The sequence below is a fragment of the Spea bombifrons genome, chromosome 5 (genome assembly GCF_027358695.1).
Source record: "Spea bombifrons isolate aSpeBom1 chromosome 5, aSpeBom1.2.pri, whole genome shotgun sequence".
In the NCBI taxonomy this organism is placed as follows: domain Eukaryota; kingdom Metazoa; phylum Chordata; class Amphibia; order Anura; family Pelobatidae; genus Spea; species Spea bombifrons.
Genome location: NC_071091.1, coordinates 35,812,060 through 35,827,635, shown reverse-complemented (window position 1 = coordinate 35,827,635; position 15,576 = coordinate 35,812,060). Strand labels below are relative to the sequence as shown.

General features: G+C 39.6%; 1 protein-coding gene across 12 annotated transcripts in view; it reads right to left on the bottom strand.

The window, feature by feature from the left end:
• Window positions 1-573: 573 nt before the first annotated feature.
• Window positions 574-15,576, bottom strand: part of TRAK1 (trafficking kinesin protein 1) — a 69,135-nt gene continuing 54,132 nt past the window's right edge. For 6 of the 12 annotated variants that reach the window (XM_053468444.1, XM_053468446.1, XM_053468438.1 and 3 more), the window contains 3 exons: window positions 12,070-12,390; window positions 7,319-7,421; window positions 574-2,543 (listed from right to left, as the gene is read on the bottom strand). In XM_053468444.1, coding sequence (XP_053324419.1) covers window positions 1,766-2,543; window positions 7,319-7,421; window positions 12,070-12,390 — 1,202 coding nt within the window. In that variant the 3' untranslated portion in view covers window positions 574-1,765. Of the gene's footprint in view, window positions 2,544-3,837; window positions 4,264-7,318; window positions 7,422-12,069; window positions 12,391-15,576 lie in introns of those variants that run through there. The other 6 variants (XM_053468441.1, XM_053468448.1, XM_053468443.1 and 3 more) reach the window with 4 other exon arrangements.

Here is a 15,576-nt window from a genome sequence, read left to right as displayed (position 1 = left end):
TTTTATTTATTTTTTTAATACGTGCCTATTGTGCTCCTGTAAGTATACATTTTTTTCTGAGATAACCGTGGTTTGTAATACTGCTACCATAAGTGCAAAAATGTGTGTTTGTGAGAGTATAAAAAAAGGTAATTAAATCTGTCCTGTAAATAAGTGAGAATTCTATACTAAAATAATTGACAGGTGAGCACAACAGAAGATGGTTTTGATTGGTATGAGGAGTAAGGCCAGAAAAGTTCTAGTTCTTTCAGGTACAGAATACTACTCTGAAGATGATCAGATAGCCTCTAGGTAGCAGAATAACTTAGAGCTGTGGTAGTGGATCTTAGCCCCTACAGCAGGACGATCTAAGTGACCAGCGAGTAAACCGGAGCGATGATGCTGAGCTATAGCATCCCCTTATATCATAGTTAACTTGTGCGAGGAGCCACAAGAAGATTCACCTCTGCTGGAGAGATTGGAAAACGCAATGGGGACAATATATTGCCACAATAATTTGTCAAACTCACAGCACACAACTTACTTGCTCTATTAGGCTGAATGATCATAGTAAGAGTTGTAGACCACAGCAACTAAAACGAAAAGTCCCTTTATTTAGAAGTCTATTTACAGCTTTGTTCTTCATCTCAAGAGAAAGAATTTACACGCACAACATTAAAGCACAAAAACAAAACAAGTTGCCTCGTAAAGGACCAAAACTGAAGTTCAGTGAATGGATAGATATTGTCTTAACGTTTATTATTTGGCTGATATGTATAGACACGCTCATTCAGTTATTCTTACACACACATTTCTCCTACAGAAATAAAATACCATAAAACTTTAGTGGTGTCTAATTAAAAAACAAAACACTAGTGCCCTTTTAAAGATAATTTAAATAAACTAAAGTCTCAGTGTTCATCTTTTTTTTACATTATAAAAAAAACACTAGGTTCCTCCTTTATCAATGACATGAAATAGTTTTGCAGTGTTCCATAATACAAGTTATTTAATAATATGGCATAAACAAGCTTTTTGCCAGCAAGGCGGATGATATTTTTTTAATTTTACAGTGACCTTTAAATCCCAGGAAACGTTTTTAAAGAACTCCCAGTGTTCCTAGTGAAACATTGAAGAAAATAAAATGAGTTGCACCTTTAACACATAACTGAGGATTGTGCAGAGCCAGCGTAAGACAGCAAATAAGTCTATTACACTAAAGGTGGTGAAGGACAATCACGTTATCTCTGTCGGAAAATGTTCTATAACTGAAATAGTTTTGTGTCTCCTCTAACCGTATTGCATGCTGCTTTTAATATCTGCAGTACTCGCTTTACTATGAGAGAAGTAATAATGGTAAAGACCTGCTAAGACGTTTTCAGAAATATTCATTGAAATGTCTAGACCATTGGTCAAATTTTCCGTTTTGCAGCTCGTTTCTCTTGATCCCCCAGAGATCTATTTCATGTTCAGTGCATTCAGAACCCCTTTTCCCACCACAATTATTTTCATTTAATGTACATTATTAGAAGTTAATTATCTACAATAGTACAACGGTAATGACTGTATTAAGTCACTTGTTTTAGACACAATATAATACTTATTTACATATTTATATATAGAATATATTTTTTTATTTCTCATCTAGGCACAATGTTGATTTGTCATTATAAAGAAAAAGGAAAAAAAGTAGAGGATTGGGGCTTTAACTCAAGTCTGAGCCCAAGAAAGCGTGAGGCCAATGTTGTGTCCAGTGTGAAAAATAGTTACGTTTTCAGGAGATTCTTCAACGCAAGCTAGTTTGTTTAGGCAACTTGGCTCCCATAAGAATGTCTGATGTCATGGCAGATGGTCCTTTCATTTGCATGCTGGACCCTACCATGGTTGGGAAGCTGCGATTCCTACGGATGCCAGAGTTTAGCTGAAGGCCACCTATGGCACTTGTCACAGAAGGATAGCTCAAAGGTAGACCTTCCTGTATCAACCCACCAGAGACATAGGCCCTCATTGGTCCCTGTGCACCACAAATAAGAGGCCTATGACTTTCACGAAGAGCAGACATTTGTGCTGGTCCTGAGACTTTGGCAATCCCAAACTTCTTCACTTTGTCCACTAGGTTAAGGTTGGATACAGAGACATCTGTTTGGCTTTCACTACTTCGTATGCTCTTCTTTTCTCGCACCTCTTTTAGGATGGAGCTGGCAGGTTTGGAAGCAAGGAAATTATCATAAGGTGGGCTGGTGCATTTAAAGTCCAATGAGGGAGGGGAAGAGCTGGGTGTCTGCATAGGTGAGTTTGGAGGGGTGGAAGGTATAACAGTCATTTTTGGAAGCGAACTGACATAAGCCCTGTCCCAGCTCTGAGGGTTATACACAGCGGCAGAAATTCCCTGTTCTTTCAGTAGCCTCACCAGCCCTAAAGATGTGCTCATAGTGGTTGTTGACTCCCTGAGATTGGTGAACGATTCAGCCAAGCTCAGGCGCCGAGGTGTGCAAGGGGTGCTAGCTGGAGTTGATTTAAGATTGCTAAAGCTGCTGCAAGCTGGAGTGGGCGCTGAATTAAGGCTGCAAAAAAGTTGGGAGAAAAAAAAATTCTAGTTAAAATAACACTACTAAAACATCAAACCCTGCACAGAGTTAGAAAATACACTTAGAAACAACCTGCAAAAAAAACTACATGCAAATTTTGCATTTCACTATAACACACAAAACACATATAAAATATGTAACAGCAAACAAAAAAAATCTACTATAAATATGAATATTGGAATTGTATGCACTTCATTCAGATTAAATGAGCAAAAAACCCACTGCTGATGAGTTCGTTTTATAAGACATTTTGAATATTATTCTATTTTGTCTTTGTCTCATGGTAACATAAGTATGTTGGCACACCCTGTGGTGTCACAATGCTATAAATGTAACGTGGGCGAAGAGGGGCCTGGCATCATACCAAACATGTCACGTGCACTCCGCTATCCAATTTGGGAAGCATACTATGTCCTGTATGCCAATCGTACAAAATTGGCAAGGCCCATGGAGCCCGAAACATACAGTACATCTACAGTTTGGGGTACTTGTGTTTCAGATTCCCTCTATACATCACAAACCTGACCAACCTCTATGATTGCAATTTGTCAGTGATGGCACAACTAAGCCAACATTTGTGACCATAGGGCAAGCTATTGACAGATGATGCAGATAACCTAGCATCACTGTTATCTGGATTATATTTGTGTACAAAGCATAGCTAGAACAGGCAGTGTTTTAGGACAAATCGCCACAATATAAGTATACAGAGTAATAGGGTTAATTACATGTTAGAGAAAATAAATGAAACCTGTTATCACCCTCAAAAACAGTGGCGTGCACAGCCGTTTTTACGTTGATGCAAAAACTGTAAGAATACAACCGGAGTTCAATCTGAGGCAGTCCATGTAACCACATTACAACAACACCCTAAGTCATGCAAAGACCGAACATGCATGTGTGAGGATTTATTTAGTCAATATTAAAGAGTTTATTATACAGTGCCCTGAGAGAGCATTTGCACCCTTATCGATTTCTTCTATTTTTGCTTATTCGTCACATCTAATTTTAATTTAAGACAAAGATAAGCCGATAGATAAACCTATATCACCCATGTGAAAAAGTAATTGCCACTTTAGCCTAATAGCTGGTTGTGCAACTCTTGGGGACAACAAACAGTCAGTCATTTGTGATAACCGACAATAGCAATTTACATCTCTGTGGATTTCAGGACTCTTAAACTAGGCTACTCCAAAAGCTTAATTTTGAGCCATCCAAAGGTGGACTTGCTTGTGTGGTTCTGACCATTGTTCTGATTTTTTCTTCTATACATGAAATCATTATTTAAAAACTGCATTTTGTGTTTACCCGGCTTATCTTTCTCTAAATATTAAAATTGGTTTGATTACCAGAAACCTTTAAATGCGACAAATATGCAACAATAGAAGAAATTGGAAGGGGCAAATATTTTTTTTACAGCGCTGTATAGTGAGAGAAGAATCCTAACGGATGGAGTACCGCAACCAGTCTGTATAAGTAGGCTTAGTTATTGTTAGCATAAGAACACAGTCAGTGTTCAGACAACTTAGGTTAGCTGGTGTCACAAATGCTAGTGTGTATTCTAGAGTGACACGGCCAGTAGACAGGCCACTGCCACCTTTGCTCACCCCCTGCAATGCTCAGTCATAGTGTGTGAACTATCTTTCCTCTCAGCAAAACCTGGTATAATGTAGTTTCTTCCTCTTCCTCAAATGACCTGTGAAGAACCAGGCATGGTTAAGGAAGTCTACAGGATCCGTATTGCCTTATACACGCCTAGAATACCTTCGAGTTAGTTGTAAGAGAATACAGAGATATATCTTCAGGCAAAATATAAGAAACAATGGAAAACAGCTGGGACTTATTGTTAGAAAACGATTGTTACTGTAGCTTTGCGCAGAACATTTTATTTCAAGGAACACTTTAGACAGGCTCGGTGGGTAACTTAGATAGCTTTTAGTGCTCCATCAGTGCTCTATTCACAATTATTCCATATAATTGTCTTAATATTGTGGTTAGACACCCATAAAACTAAGACCCATTACAATTACTGCAACAAAATATCAATACATATATTAATAATCATCAGACGGAGACATTTAAATAAAATTATAGAACATCTGACGATGATGATGATGACTGAAATGTCCCTGAAAATAGTTATAAGTTAGGAAGAAATGCATCTTGAAATTTAGGGGAAAAAGCTGAAAAGCTGCACTTTGTTGACAATACAGGTTATAAGGGCGGATAATGGGGAGAAAGCAGTGCTTGATGTTCCTGCAATATGGCCAAAAAGAGAAGCCTCCCGTTTATGTATGGCAACTACAGGGGCCTCTTAACCAGGTATGATGGTATAGAGCTATCAGATGGGCTTCCTAACAGGTATGACGGTAAAGGAGGAGCAGTCCATCCGCCTCTTGACTCATCTAGGCTCAAGCATTCATCCATCTCCGCACATGCTCAGGATCTCCCCAAATGAGCACATGTGCATCAACAATGTATCTCTCTCTGATCTGTGCTAATTACGGAGCGAACGGTCTTATGCAAAGAGAATAAAAGTGTAAAAGTACTTGGACAATGTTAAATGACTTTGTACCACACAAATCTGGTAACTCTTTCTAACAGGCTTTTCACAGATTTCGTACATTTGCCTGGAAAGTCACACAATAATATCATTGGTTACATATTTACCTTGGTTGCTTCCCTAGGCCTGCACACCCTTCCATGTTCACCATGTCTGTGGACCACGGTATACATCATATCCAGGTGCTTCATGACAAAGGCGTATCTTGTAAAGCAGTCTATGGAGACTGAGCTGACTCAGCACAGTCTCCATAGAGTAAATGGGCTGGTTGGGAAGATCAGAGGGCAGTTTGTCCCCCTGGTTTTACAGCAGGGGGACTGCCGTCCAAGGCCTAGGTCAGACTATGTTGCTACTATAGCAGGAGCCATTTTTTTTGGAGCCAAGATAATGGGGCTCTGGACAAACCTGGTTTAGTGGCTTTCCCAAAGGAATGTGCTTGACAAATAAATATATTACCCATGGGTGAAAACTGCTAGTCAAGTACAATTACTGCCTGAGGCAATGTATGGTCTGTTGAATCACTTTGTATAGTAAGAGGAAGAAGCGGAGATGGTGGGTCACTGGAAGGTATAAGGGGTAAGGCTGATAAACTAGAAACTCTGCTTTGTCATTGCTAATCTGAGATATTTCCTCACTCTGCGTTCTTGAGGTACTGTCAACGGGCATCTTCCATTATTTTATGTTGCCTACAAAATCCCTAATTCAGTCTACCTCTGTGTGGACCATTTTCTGCATCTTCACAGTCTCTGTGCATCCTTTAATTTGTTTGTTGTTCAGCAGCCACATTTGTCAACAAAGCAAAACATTTCTAGAACTGTGGAAAAAATAATCTATGTATTTGGGAATATCAAAAAATCAACAAAGTGAAGGAAAAGGTTTCCAAACCTAATAGATTCTAGTTCCTGGAAATTGTAATAATCTACCTTTATCATCAATGACCAATTCCCAGTAAAAAAGGTGGGCATTTCTTGATGACTTAGCATGTGACCAAATTAATTAAAGAAAGAAGGGTTACAGCCTATCCCTTTTAGGAGTTATGAAATAACAAAGATTAGCAAATTGGAAAATAATTGTTAAAATGAATGCTCTCTATTGCATTCAAAGAAAAGTATACATCTACTAAAAAGATTCACCTACATCTAATTCTCTTCTAAATGCAGCCCTGTGTTGTACTTTAGTATTAGTGGTAGTACCAAAACCACAAAAAAAACAAAGAAAGATAAAAGCAACCTGTTTTAAATATAATGCATAAATCATAAACGCTACCCAACAGTGTGGATTATATAAAAATATAATTCCGATACAGAGCCTGAAAAGTGATCAAATCACCATACCAACCCATGAAATGGACATACTGCTTGGTGATTTTCTAAAATAAAAGTTAGATAAGTGGATCAGCCTCCCAACAGAAGTGGAAGAGGCTAATACTGTGAGGGAATTTAAATGTGCGTGGTATAGGCATAAAGCTGTCCTGACACCAACTGAGGTCTGAGTCTTTACATCATTAAAAATGGCCAAACTAGGTGGTTCAATAGTTCTTTATCTGCCTTTAACAACTTCTATGTTTCTATATACCAGGTCTCCTGATTCTGGGATTCTTTTGTCCTCTCCGGATAGGAAGATTGGGAGAGGACGTCACCGTAAGTAAAGATATATTGCCCTCAGTTGGCGTTTTTGGTGAAGTCCTCTTCCCAGATTGGAGAGGACGTGGCCGCAGCGCCACCATTTTCACAGAAGAGGAAGTGGGGAAGGTAGGGAAACCAAAAGAATGAACGAGAATGCGAGAGAGTGAGTGAGTGAGTGACAGTGTGGACCCGAAATTTGATACATTTGCAATTCATATGAATCGGAATGCACAAGTCTACTACACCGGTCCCAGGCATACTAAGGTCAGAACAGAACACATCTATAATTTTATTGCAGGGAAGAATATTGACGTACTTAAACAACTCCTGCGAGAATGTCAAACTGGCATGATCATGCTGAAAACCCTACTATGGCAATAAAAATCACTTTTCAAACTCTGTGTTTGAATTACTTCACTTTGTACATAATCTCCAATACAATGCCTGGCCAGCTAAATTCCAAGCTAAAACTTTAGTAAAAGGGCTTTAGTTTCAATGACAACAAAACAACATGGACAGGCGAAAATGCCAAATCTTGGTTATTGTTGCTTGATCTATCTCACCTTGGAGTGACTCGTGTGAGTTCATCAGACGGGTGCAGAATACGACAGGTGGTAAAGGTGTATGTTGAGTTCGTCTGAGACATGCACTTTCCAGGGTGGTGCACTAGGCAGATAAAAAAAAAAAACAAGTGAGATAGCTGTTCACATCTCTTATCCTCAAGGTAAATTATAAAAAGCACATTCACAATTATGAAAAATCTCATAAGAAAATTATACATGTTCTCGTTAAAATGGAACGGTTACCTAAACAGTTTCTAAGTTCTTAAAAAGAACTTCTACTTTTGTCATTTGATTAATGTATTTAATAAAAAGGCAACCGGTCCATTTTAAACTATGTGTTAGGAGTCCCAAACTTGACATACACTTATTACAACATTATCAGTCATTCTGCAACCACCTATTCTTAAGACAAAATATTGGCCAGCTGACTGTGATAAGAGTCTTTTAGCTATTAAGCAAAACTCTTCTCGCACACTTGCTAAATGGTGTTATTACACTGTAAACATACAAGTCCACTAGGAAACATGCATTTATATGTAATTCAGATTCACTCATTGGCTCAATCCTCAAGCTAAATGACGCGGATGTGCCGTGTGGAACGCAGGGGGTTAGTAAATCAAAGCAAATACTTGAGTTATGGCTATGAATGTGTATGGATGAGTTTACATGATACATGATAATGGGCATTTCCAATTTAGAGTATTATGTTAAATAATGTACATCACAAGTTAATTATGTTAAAAGTATCAGAGCTCTAGTCAGATGTGAATGCCTCCCTTTGAAAGGTAGATGAAATGGAAAGCCCTACGCATTTGTCGTATATTAAAGACAATCTGACACATTCTAAGCAAGTTTGCAAAGTCAGTACCAAAGAAGCCGACGGAAAGAAGGCATTACATTCCGGCAAGCAGTGCAATGAGGATGTAAATAAAGCAACCCCTTATCGTGACAATTAGTTGGGAACTGTAAGTTATTGCTGCGATTTGCAAAGTATTCTTCCTGGGAAACTGTACATCCCATACACAACTTCACTGTGAGTATTGAAAAGTGCATTGGAAACAATCGTTTATGATGGCAGCCCTGTCTAGTTAACTTTTTACTCTGCCTAACTTAGCCTTTAAGTTAAGGGCAAACAAGATGAAGTATTTAGATGGCAAAGGATGGTAGCTGAATACAGAACTCCTACCCTGGCTTAGTAAATGATACAGATCTGATAGTTTAACAGATGAAGAAATTATTGGTACATTTTTTAAAAAAAAAATCTTAGTGCAAATGGCCCTTTCCAGTACCCCATGTAAATGATGTTCCTAGCACCCCCTTGCAGCTCAGAGGCCTTGGTAGCCACTTCATTTGGCTATACTATAAAGTCCAATTTAAGACTCGAGTTATAGGAAATACCGGTATTTAAAAAAGAAAAATTACAATAAGAATCCCATTATTTTGCAGACCTCCAGAAACTCTATTTGGCATTTGAAAACACTCATGATTTAAGCTCTTTATTAGATGTAAAGGCTGCTAAAAGTCAAGAGTCAAGCAAAGTTCTTAGCAGAAAAAAAAGAAAATGATTGGTACAAATTTCACAAAGGAACCCAATCATGAGGCGAAAGAAAATTTAGCAGATCAAGTGATTAGGCGTTGTAAGGAGCCTGCATACTCAACCTTGAAGCGTAGCGATCCATCGACATGTTCTCTGGCGAATCAAGCACAAATGACATATGCGGGATCCGTGCACATGAACAATTAAACACAAAATGTGTTATTTGAAAATTCCTTTTGAGGTCATCTCCAGTAGCGAGTGGCATAAAAATAAGATTTCATTCTTCGGTTCTTTTTTGGGAAGAAATTACTCTTTCTAAACCCCCTTTATTAAATACGTCACGGAACCAGAATAATGATTCAAAACCACAGATGGCACACTGCTTTTGGAGCAACGTCTGGCACATAAGAACAGATATGTTTAAAACAGTACAAGCTTCTGGGATTTTCTGTGGTTGATATGATGAAACAAACAATGTTCCTGCATCATCTAGACATCTAGACAGCTTTCCACTAGCCACACAAACATCCGATCGACAATTACACCTCTTAATGAAATAAAATGGATTGCACTACATTGCAAAATATAAAACAAATAAAAAGGCTTTGATATCCATGAAATCTCTCTCTTTTAATATGCACTTTAAAAGTGCTCCTGTGTAAAAAGTAAATATAATTGAATTTAATTTGTACACATTAGTGCATAGGATTTATTCATATGTGCAAAAACCATATTCAATATGGCAAAGGTTCCTATTTACACGCATATACAAATTACATTTTAATAAAAAGGTATTAGAGCTGAAACAACGAATCGATAAAATCGATAATAATCGATAACGGAAATCATCGATAACGATTTCCGTTATCGATTAATCGAGTGATCAATTCGTTGTTGGAGCACTCGGCTCCTTTTACTTACCTCCGCGAGCGTTCCCCGCTTCTGCTACACGCTCTGCAGTCTCCGCCTTCTAGCTACGTGACGGATGTGACGCGTTCCGGAGGTAAGTATTCTTCGTGTCTATGTGCACGGATCGCACAGAGCGAATCGCTCTGTGCGAATGGAGCCACTCGCACAGAGCGGTTCGCTCTGTGCGAGTGGCTCCACTCGCACAGAGCGGTTCGCTCTGTGCGAGTGGCTCCACTCGCACAGAGCGGTTCGCTCTGTGCGAGTGGCTCCATTCGCACAGAGCGGTTCGCTCTGTGCGAGTGGCTCCATTCGCACAGAGCGGTTCGCTCTGTGCGAGTGGCTCCATTCGCACAGAGCGGTTCGCTCTGTGCGAGTGGCTCCATTCGCACAGAGCGGTTCGCTCTGTGCGAGTGGCTCCATTCGCACAGAGCGGTTCGCTCTGTGCGAGTGGCTCCATTCGCACAGAGCGGTTCGCTCTGTGCGAGTGGCTCCATTCGCACAGAGCGGTTCGCTCTGTGCGAGTGGCTCCATTCGCACAGAGCGGTTCGTGAGTGTGGGTGCAGGGCAGAGTGGGGGTGGGGGTGCAGGGCAGAGTGGGGGTGGGGGGTGCAGGGCAGGAGACTGGGTGCAGGGCAGAGTGGGGGTGGGGATGCAGGGTGTGAGTGTGGGTGCAGAGCAGAGTGGGAGACTGGGTGCAGGGCAGAGTGGGGGTGGGGATGCAGGGCAGGGTGTGAGTGTGGGTGCAGGGCAGAGTGGGTGCAGGGCAGAGTGTGAGTGTGGGGGCAGGGCAGAATGTGGGGGCAGGGCTGGGTGCAGGGCAGAGTTAGAGACTGGGTGCAGGGGCACAGTGCAAAGTGCTGGGTGCAAAGTGCCAGTGCTGGGTGCAAAGTGCCAGTGCTGGGTGCAAAGTGCCAGGGCTGGGTGCAAAGTGCTGGGTGCAAAGTGCCAGGGCTGGGTGCAAAGTGCAAAGTGCTGGTGCAAAGTGCTGAATGCTGGGTGCAAAGTGCTGGATGCAAAGTGCCAGGGCTGGGGCAAAGTGCTGGGTGCAAAGTGCTGGGTGCAAAGTGCCAGGGCTGGGTGCAAAGTGCTGGGTGCAAAGTGCAAAGTGCTGGGGCAAAGTTTCTTGAACAGTAATAGTCCACCTCTTTTCAGAATGTTTGGGGTTATTTTGTTTCATAAATATTGTGTTTGGGTTCTTGTACTTTGAAAATATTGTTTTTTATTACATCATAACAAAATAAGAATGTTAATGTAAATTTTAAGTTGTTTTTTAACATCCAGTTCATTAAATTCTTTTAAATAAACGAAAAATTTGCATATTGTTTTTTTTATCCGATTAATCGATTAATCGAAAAAATAATCGGCCGATTAATCGATTATTAAAATAATCGTTAGTTGCAGCCCTAAAAGGTATTTTAAAAAAATATATATCAGACCTGCAGATTATAAATTGAGAAAATGGGACAACTGCATATACATTAATAAATGTTAAAGATAATTAAGTTATTATTTTCAAGTACTGGTTTGACGTTGGATCACAATACCTCAGTACATATTGATCAGCGTTCATCTAGGAGATCTTGTAATTAAACTTGTTCATGGAACAGTGAGCAGAAAGCGGAGGTGAAATATCTCCTCTGCCAAGTGGAAGTGCGCTTTTGGTTATACGATTATTTGGACAAAGTCTTCTCTTATTAAATGGTCTTTCCAACAACTGTACTAGGCCATCAAAACAATGAAAAAATAAGTTTACATGATACATGACTGAAAGCCGATAAGCGTGGTGAATCCATGTGGTCGTGTCCAAGTCAAACACAAAACTGGCAAAGCTGAAATATTTTTTTTCCACGTGTGGAAGATTTACAGTTGCAGATTGTTTGGACTGCTTGCACCACATTAAAAAACACTTTACAGTCAACATCTCCATTCAAATGGTTATAAAAAAACCTTCATAAAACCTATACCCACTTCTACAAGACTAATGTCTTTTAGCAGCCTTTCCACAACCCAGTGAACGCTACTGTTATTAACAGGACATCTGTCTTTTTTTTATTTTATTAACAGTTTTTAAATCTTAAAAAAAGCAACAGAAGTCCTCTTATACACATCCGAACGACGGCAAAACAGAATTTAACGAGACCTGCTAAATAATATTTTTTTAGCCAAAAAACTCAATTTTTGTATGCCTTTATACACTTATGGTGATGTTGTGGTGTAGATGTGAAAATGGCCCAATACTTATTATCCTGTAAAGATGCCCATTTTACAGGACGGAAGGATGATCCCTCACCAGACCCCTCATCACCATCATCGTCTGTCGCTGGCTCTTGCAAATCCTCGGGCGCAGCCTGAGAATGGCTTGGACAATTCTTGCTGTCTGACACAGTCACTTGTGCTTGTGACCTCTCACCTGAGGTCTCTGAGTACTGGACGGGAGTCGAGGTAGTTAAATTCTTGAAAGGAATGTCACCTGTCTCATCTTCTTCATAGTCGGCAAAGCAGTACACATCCTCATGGTCGAGATCTAGCGTACGGAAGCCTTTGGTGACCACTCCAGGTCTTGGATCCAGAATACCTCCCAGGTGGGGCTGGGCCAGCTGCTGCCAGTGATGCAGTGTGGCAGAACCTAGAACGAGAAAAGAAATTCAGCTAAAGAACAAAATATTTCATTCATAAAGTAAATATCTTGGATGACAAAGTCAAGTAAATGAAAAATCTCTTTCATTACAAACACAGACAATCCTGGTTATACAACTGAATTGATGCTACAACAAAATTTGGTTCAAACTGATGCTTTCTAAAAGCTTCATCAAATCAGGATTAAAGGATGAGTGCTCACTGCGACGGTATTTATAAAGTGGGATATGATAAAAGTGTTTCAGGTTTGGTTACCGGGAAATTCAAGTTACTTGATGAATATGCTTGCTTGCACAGAATACCAGATGTCTACAGGAAAACGCGTTTCATTTTAATCCCAAAACCCTATGCAGATCTAAACTTACACAACATTTATTGTGCAGTAGAGGCATTTGTGCTGTTTATGCGATCACATATATTGTTGTTTCATTACATTGTTAAAGGGACAGTTTAGTTCCCAGATGTTTTAATATATATACTGCATGCTCTCCCATGAATTTTACTACATGCACAACAAGACGTGATCTATTCTGGAGGTAAAGAAAAAAAATGTATCTCATTCCCCCCTTACCACAGCTGCCTGAAGTGAACTTAGTGAGTGTATGCAGGAAGCAAACACAAGCACATGTTCTGTAGAGCTGCTATTGAAAGCAGTCTGAGTAGAGGATCTACTGAGTACAGCATCTACGCTATTTGATCACTGGTGTTTGGCAGTCATGTGATAGCCTGCTGCTGCTGATACTCCTGTAGCACTCCCATTGAAGTTGAGAGAACATCCAGAAAGTGTACTTAAGTATGCTTCCCGCTTACACTTAATTTCAATAGAGATCGCTTAGGGGGGGATGAAAATGAGACAGACTACTTTTCTAACTGCAATAACTTAATAACGCAAGCACCAATCAGTATGCATGAAAAGGGCTGCGGTGCTCATTTAAAGGTTCTCCAGAGTTTCCAAAATTGCTTTCAAATTATTGGAAACAAATTACGTTAACTTCTGCTGCCAATTGGAACAATTTTTATGGAAACCTGCTGATTGTTCCGCTGTTACCACTTGTTTTAGAATGGACCTTTATACATAATGACAATATTTTTAAGGCTGTACTGGAAACATGTGAAAGCAGCTGTGATCTACAGTGAAATGTCTCATCTGCTTAACAAATAAACATCTTCATTGCACGCTGCAGGACAATCCTAGTTCTGCTCATCAAATGCTTTCTGTATCCACTGACTAAACTACAGGAAGCATTAGAGAGCATTAAAACGCATGCAATCCCTACTGTATGAAATCAGTGACCTTTTCACAAACTCATCTTAGCAGCAGAACATTACTTGTAAACAGAAAATTACCGTTACCAAGTGTAAGTATAAATTTCAGGAAGCAATGGCTGAAATGCAGTAGTCGCCAATAAGGAGGATGTCTGCATACGCTAGTAAGCAACTAGGAAGCACACACAAAACTCTAGGTGGGTTGTAGGGGAAAAATGATGCCCTTTACAGCAACCATTAAAAGAAACCAAAGTTATCAGCTTGGTGTGAACCAGATGAAAATGAATGTGAAGCAGACATGATTGCTATGTGAAAATCATGTACTGGGAAATAATTTCCAGTATTGCATTAATGTTGTTCTTCATGTGAAACAGAAGAGAGTTTTATTAAACTAAGTGCAGAATTGCTTCCCCCACCCAAGATATGTCAGAATTTAAGAAAAAAAAATGGTATGTTGCAAAGGAAAAGAAGCAAGATAAGAGTACAGAGAAGGATTAAGCAACAGCACAAGGAAGTTTGCGGGGGAATTAGGGAGCGACACGTTTGTGGGTCTGCTGAAAGCAACTAAACCTTCAAAACTAAGGTGAAGCCATCCACTGATCACTTACTATGGAACATAAGCAACATTTCCTAATGAAAGCACCTGAAATGACAGTACCAGACCAGCTGTCTGAATTTGAAGGACTCAAAAGATACTTCAAGAGTACCTAAAATCATATTATTTCAGGTATTAGTCATAAAAATATGGATTATGTTTCTAGTAGTTTCTTAAATGCTGAAACATGTGCAAAGTTTGGGAATTTGTGTTTTTTTGTGGGAAGACGAAGCATGAATTCTATCTTTTGCAAAACAACGTGAAAGAATAGGTATTACAGGAGCCATTGGATTCTACTGCAAGACTTCCAGATAAATACATACCACAATGGTCTCATCACCTAGAACACACCCTGCACACATTTAGGCTTGATCTGTATGCATGGTGAGCTTGCAGGCAATAAAAGAGGAAAGGAATGGAGATCAGTACTAAATAATATAAACAAACAGAAAAAGACATGGAAAAGTAAAAGCCTGTATAATAAAAGGAAAATATAAAGGGGTAACGTGACCTGCCAAGAGCTTAATAACAAATGCAAATTCCATAGTCAGTGGCATCTCGAAAGAGACCATCAGGTCTCTGGTGATTAACATACCATCTGCATAGAAGCAGCAATGAATGAACTCGTGAACAGTCCACAGCCAATCAGGGTGGTGTAAAGCTGGAGGAAACTTCTGGCAGGTTTAATTGCACCTTTGAAACCAAGAAGTGCTAAACTGTGTGGAATTCATGCACACGCACACATACAACTCAAATTAACAGGTGGAAATGTAAACCAACAAAAATGTGCAAGAGAAAAACAGTGAAAGAAAGGAAAAGATGGAAACAAGTTGAGGACAATATAGCGGAAAAGGTTTTATTGAGGAGAGATACAAGTGGACAAGTATTACAAGATCATCTCAAAAGTGAAAAGTCAGGAACAGCAAAATAGCCGAGATACCTCCAATGAGGACACTCGGCCAGAACCTAAAGAGCTTTGTTCGGTTTAAATACAGACATATTAAATGCTGTGCTTTATGAAAAGTACAAAGGAATCTTGATTCTGTCTTCTAAGCATGAAAACACTATATTTGACCATGGCTAGAGTGCCAAAGGGTTAGTCAACCTAGCTATGGAATACTGACTAAATAAAACAAGTGTGTCCTTTTAATTTGCATATTTTCTATTTACTACTCTAATTATATGAACAAGAACAGTACTAACCATGGCTTCCAGAGATAATACGTTTAGAGGCTGGGACATCCCTTTTGACTATCATTTAGATTGTGGTCACTACAGAACAAGACACCTAGCACTAAAGAAAGACTATCTGAA